The following is a 6,042-nucleotide window of genomic DNA, read 5'->3' on the forward strand; positions in this document are numbered from 1 at the left end:
CGCGAAGCTCGTTTTTCTTCATTTTTTCTTGTTTAAAACCGACTTTTCGTACATTTACTCTGTTATTCGTTCGAAATATTGTTACAGAACCGAAAAAATCTTTTTTCCTTCAACTAATGCAGCGAAAAATTGACGAAATCAACGTACAAGTCAAGGCAAACATTTCAGGTTATTTTTTCCACGTATAACTTCCGTTTAGTTAGTTTTTCCGTAGTTTCATGGATAAAGACATATTAACGAATAGCCATCCGGCCTGTAGTAGGTCACGGGCGTAGAACTCGTCGAGATCTACATTTTTGTATATTTTTCAGCTCATAATATTCATTTTGACGGAAGTTACGGGCCGGCCCGATTTGCAAGTATGATTTTACGATAAAATGAACTGACCGCTTTGCTAACATGAAGCTTCTTCCCGTCGACAACCAGAATTGTATCATTTTGATCGGACGGTAGAAACATGTCATCGTATGATGGGATTTCGTAGTGAGGAGTGAGAGAGCACTCGAAGCTGACATCGTCACCATATTTTTGACCTTGAACTTGCTTTGTGATTTCATGATTATTTTCGGTCAGAGTCACATCGATCTTCGTTGCAGTGAACCAATTGTAAAATGACGAGACATAAATGTATCCAGTGATCTTATTAACTCCCTGGCTTTTGAGCGTATCCCAATTGAACTCCCATGTGAAATTAATTTTACAGGAATTGCCAACCGTACCGCTCCAAACACTATAAAATATATCTAATTCTAGTGTAATGTGTGGCAAATATTTTTTTGCTTACCATGTAATGCCATTTTTCGTACTTGTATCCAAAACACCTGCGGCAGTATTGACTTGATGATGGCCACTTTCGAACTCGATTGCTTCACCCATCATTTCTATAACTTTTCTGGAAGTTTACTCATTAGACGAATAGAAATCGGAAAAAGTTATCGTAATTTTTTTTAAACGGTTGAAAACGAATTGAAAGTTAGAAAATCTTGCGTTTCGCTGGAATTACTATTACAAAACAAAGTCAACGTTTATCACTGCTTCGCTTCTTGAACGAGAAAAGCAACGTCTGGTGTCTCCACTCTCTCGCGCGTGCAAATAGAGCGAAATCGCGTTGAAAACACTGAATATTTTTTTGCTGAAATTGAAAAGGCTGTCGGCGACTAGAAAGACATAACATTTCTGAAAAAGATATGAATGGAAAGAGGGGATTTTTAGCTATCGTTTGTTATTAAAATTTGTTATTACTCAATGAATTTTAAAAAAAGTTCAACATATTCATTTCAGAAGCATATCATCATCATCAAATTATGGGCCAACACAGAATCCGACAACACACAAATTTAATAGCGGGCAATCCAAATAGGCAAAACATTCTGGCCAACTCTTCTTCACTCTTCCACGGGGCTCTTCGACATAACGGACGCATTTTCCATTGATACAATTGTAGTTGTCTGGGCATTCCGGATGGCATTGGTCAGATTCTGGAGCAGAATCTGGAGCATCATCGCCAGCGAATTCCCTGACGACACGACATTGACCATAAACACAAGATTGGCCGGGAAGTGGGCAATCCAGGTGGTCGACACATTCCATGGACTCGAAGCCATGGACGGCGAGAACGAGAGGAATCTGAAACATTGAGAGGGATTCTGAAGTCGTCGAGGAGAGGGGGAATTACGAGGGGGAAGAGGGGGAATTACCAAGAAGAAAACGATGAACTTCATATCTCAGGAGAATATTCCAGAGAAGGAGTCGATGGTTTTCAGTGGGGAAAAGCCCGGTCTTTTATATGGTCGGTGATTCGATTAGGCACGATTTCCATGCGGGGGTGCTGGGAAATATTGGAAAAAATGGGTTTTTCTGAAATTTTCAGGAAACCGTCTCAAAAAACTATCCAGAAAAACTCATTTTTTCAAAATTTCCCACCGTCCCCCGCATGTGAATCGTGCCTAATCGAATCACCGACCCTATAAAAGTCCGGGCGGTTCCCCACTGAAACCCATCGCCTCCTTCTCTGGAATATTCTCCTGAGATATGAAGTATCCAGAAAAAAAAACAAAATCCAAAAATCACCTCCCGAAGACGCCCAAATCTAATTAGCTGAACTTGTTTTTGCTTCGAAATAAGGAGTATGCAGCAAAAATCTGGAATTTGAGAAAATTGAATAATCAGTGATTTAGGAGGGGGGGGGGCACGTCAGAAGAAAAAAAACATGACTAGTAAGTCATTTTTCTTGAAAGTTTAAAGTATGTCTGTCTGTCTGTGTGTCTGTGTGTCCAGTTGTCCGGATATCCAAATTCCGGTAGTCTTAGTACCTATCATTGGGGGCTAATGTCCGGATGTCATGATATCAAGATTCCGGTAACCTGACTAATTAGAAGCCAATTTGATGGTGTGCCATTTTCCAAATAGTCAGTATGAACCTTTGTACATGATCATGATTCTGGAAAAATTTTGTTGTTTCTGTGTGTCTAGTTGTCCGGATGTCCGGATTCCTGTAATCTTCGAACCAGACTGGTTAGCCTACTGTTCACTTCCTAAATTTCAGCCTTTCTTCAGTCAAGTCTCAAAGTTCACTATGTAGTTGTATAGTTGCTAATGATCTAAATAAAATCAATATCTTCTCAGGGGAATCCTTCAGTGATCTCTATGATATTAGCACTTTCCCCCTAGGGATCCTCCTTGTTATGTGTAGACGTCAAAAGGGGAGATAGGGAGCAATCAAATCACTTTTATATAAATTACATGTTTTTGTTCGCTTATTCTTTGTTAGCCTAGACAGGACTAGTCTTTGGTCATTTAGTGTGTCCACAGAGAGTAAAGTGGATATATAAGGAGAGGCGAACTTTTAATTATAGTTTTAATCAGAGTTGCAAAATTCCGGGCCGGCCAAGAAAGCTCCGGCCCGGCCCGGCCCGGTCGGCACGGATTTGAAGTTTTGAACTTTATTCACTACAATTTTTTTCCAAACATTTCATTTTCTCAAAAAATTTCCAAATTTTTTAATTTTGATTTCGGCCCGTCTTGGCCCGCCCCGTTGCAAGTCTGGTTTTAATGATAACTAGAAAATTCAAATCTTTCGGCTCAAATCTTTTTTTTTCTCAATGTCAAGTAACTACTGTTCCAAGTTCTCCGAAATTCAGAAATTTCGGTTTTCAGAAAATTAATTCCGTTTCACTGGAAAAGTTCTCAGGATTCTCAAACCACTTTTTTCATACTTACGAAATCCCGGCCCGGATTCAAAAAATCTGCACAATTTTTTCACATTTTTTGACTTTTTTTGGAAAATTTCATAAAAAATAGTGAGAAATCCTGTGTACACTAGGCTTATAATCGAAATTTGAAAATAAAATCGAAAATTCTGAAAACCGGGCCAGTGGAAATTTTCAAATCGGCAGCCCGGCCCGTTTAACTTTATCCGTTTCAGTTAAAAACTGTGACCTGAAAGTTCCGGAGCAATTCACTACAGACTTCCGTATTTTAAAAATGTTGTGCAGCAATATTTGTTAGGAACTCTAAAGGATTATATCCCCAATCCCGAAAATCCTTACACCGTTTTGAAAAATTCTTGCTTTTCCCCAATCACGTTTTTCTTGAAGTACACAAGGCTCCAATCAAGGTCTTTTTCACCTTTTCGTTTTCTGTTATTATTGTTATTTTTCTTCTGCATTTTTTTCATTGATAAATGGGAGCTGTTATTTTGATAATAGCTCGGCACAATTCTTACAGCTGCGCTCCACAGAAATTTTTTTGAAAAATGTCTCTTTTTCTCTAAATCTCTCAATTTCGCAAACAATTTCCTTTGGTTTCGGTAGAGCGCGATTGTAATAAGCGTGCCGTGCTAATATCTTTTGGATCCATTTCAGAGTTGAGCGGCAGAGATTTGCGCGGAATTCCGACTTTCGACTTCCGGGCTGTTTTTCACTTCCGACTTCCGTTTTGAAAATTTTACTTCTGACTTCCGATTTCCGTTTTCGGATGTTTACTTCCGACTTCCGTCATTCCATAATTGTGGAATTTCCGAGAAGTATATTTTGCAGAAATAGAAGGAAAAATGATCTAAAAGGACAGTAAATAGGCTTTTCTTCAGCCAAAAACTAATTTTTCACTGATTTTCGCGAATTGTATGAACTTTTTCTAGGAGTTTTTGAATCTTTGCGTAAAATTCTACTTCCGACTTCCGACTTCCGGACGTTTTTTCACTTCCGACTTCCGGCTTCCGACTTCCGTTTTCAAAATTTTACTTCCGACTTCCGACTTCCGGATTAGAAGTTTTACTTCCGACTTCCGACTTCCGTTTCAGAAAAAATCACTTCCGCGCAACTCTGGTTTTTACATCATAACATCAAAATAAAGCCAAAATTTTCGCTTTCCGCCTCCCGTACATTTCTTCCAATTTTCCAATTTTCAGATTTCCCAACCACTCCCCTAATGAACACCAGCTGCGCCAGCCAAGACATCCTAGACCGTCTCTCAGGCTTCAATCTAAAACTGTCTCAAGCCATCGACCTGCTAGCCATATCCCTCACCTTCTTCGCCACCTACTCGGCCATCAAAGTGATCTCAACCCAATCGATATTCCAAGTCTCCACCAAAATCCTCGTCTTCCAAATTTTGATCTACGCCAACTTGCATCAAGTGTCCTACGGTATCGAGGCGATCGGGTTACTGTATCGCAGTCTTTTTATGCTGGCGGATCCTTGTAACCTGTTACAATCAGATACTCATTGTGCACCTTATCTAGAAGTCCTTATGTGCGGGATAAGTGGAATGGTATACGGTCAGACGGGTCTATTAATTGAACGTGGTTTCGCCACGTTCTCCAAGTGTTACGGTAGCAAAAAACGACTAATTATCGGAGCAATTATCTCATTTATTGTGATGATTTGTAGTCTATCCACTGGTCGGTTACTGTTATGGGATGATCCATTAAATGGACATGTAATCGGATGCTTCGCGTTTCCGAAGAATAGTTCCGTCAGGTCCGGTTATTATTTCCTGGTTTGTACTGTGTTGACGTTGCTCAATTTGATTGTTTCAATATGGATTATGCGATATAATAAGCGGTGTGAATATGAGTGAGTATTGATATGGGACGTTTTGAAACCAGGACGTTTTAAAACCTTGTCAACCGGGAGATGTCTCCAATAGGACTTGTTTTGGTTTCGAAATGTCTCTCGGTTTCGAAAAGTTACCAAAAGTGTTTTGGCACAGAGTCAATATCACGAAACTGGGACATCTAGAAACCGGGACGCTTTAAAACCAGGACGTTTCGAAATTACGTCAAAGTGTCCCAGCTTTAAAATTTCTCTCGCTTCGAAACGTCGAGTTTATCAATTATCTAAACCTCCAGTTTCCAATTGTCCCGGTTTCGAAACGTCCCAACTAAAAAGTGTTTTGCCACAGCGTCAATATCTAGACATTTTGAAGCCAGGACATGCTTGAACCATAAAATGGGCTTTATGAAACCGGGATATTTTGCAACCGTTTTCAGTTTCAAAATGTCGTAGTGTCAAAACGCTTAGTTCTGAAGTCCGGTTTGACCCATTTCGAAACCGAGACATATCAGAACGTCAAAGTGTCCCGGTTTAAAACTTTTTCCCAGTTCCCAAATGTCCCGGTTTTAAACTGTCCCTAGATCCCAAATTTCAGAACCCGTTTCAAAGTTGGCGCGCGTTTCCAAAAACGAGAAGTCATCGAGTCGACGGGAGCCATTTGCTTCCTAACATTATCCCAATTCATCTTTATGTTTCTCTACTCCTTCGGAATCTACACTCTGAAATTTATCCGAGATTCAATACACCCGCAGACATTCTATTTCTGGATTGTTTGGTGTTATGTATGTTTTTTTTTTCATTTTTCAAAAAAGTTTGAAAAATCTGAAATTTTCAGACGATGCCATTCATTGCTCTGATGTTCCCCGTGCTTTTGATCTACCTGATAAGAAGGACACGGGCTCGGCGAGCACTGAAAATTGTGGGAATCACGAATAGAAAGCAGACGCAGGATGATCATATTACTGAGATGAAATCTATGTGGACTTGA

The 6,042-nt window shown here is 39.8% G+C and overlaps 3 protein-coding genes across 3 annotated transcripts; 1 reads left to right on the plus strand and 2 right to left on the minus strand.

Moving 5' to 3' along the window:
• Positions 1 to 336: 336 nt before the first annotated feature.
• GCK72_004235 (uncharacterized protein) lies at positions 337 to 879 on the minus strand (the record flags this gene model as incomplete). Its single annotated transcript, XM_053724555.1, has 2 exons — positions 337 to 730; positions 785 to 879. The coding sequence occupies 2 exons, from the start codon at positions 877 to 879 to the stop codon at positions 337 to 339; spliced, it is 489 nt and encodes a 162-aa protein (XP_053588749.1).
• A 423-nt stretch (positions 880 to 1,302) lies between these two features.
• GCK72_004236 (uncharacterized protein) lies at positions 1,303 to 1,635 on the minus strand (the record flags this gene model as incomplete). The annotated part of the gene is made up of 1 exon (XM_053724556.1): positions 1,303 to 1,635. The coding sequence occupies one exon, from the start codon at positions 1,633 to 1,635 to the stop codon at positions 1,303 to 1,305; it is 333 nt and encodes a 110-aa protein (XP_053588750.1).
• A 2,793-nt stretch (positions 1,636 to 4,428) lies between these two features.
• Positions 4,429 to 6,042, plus strand: GCK72_004237 (uncharacterized protein; the record flags this gene model as incomplete). The annotated part of the gene is made up of 3 exons (XM_003101799.2): positions 4,429 to 5,075; positions 5,650 to 5,836; positions 5,890 to 6,042. 3 exons carry the CDS (start codon positions 4,429 to 4,431, stop codon positions 6,040 to 6,042), a joined length of 987 nt encoding a protein of 328 aa, XP_003101847.2.

Source organism: Caenorhabditis remanei, chromosome II (assembly GCF_010183535.1).
Source record: "Caenorhabditis remanei strain PX506 chromosome II, whole genome shotgun sequence".
Taxonomy (NCBI): Eukaryota; Metazoa; Nematoda; class Chromadorea; order Rhabditida; family Rhabditidae; genus Caenorhabditis; species Caenorhabditis remanei.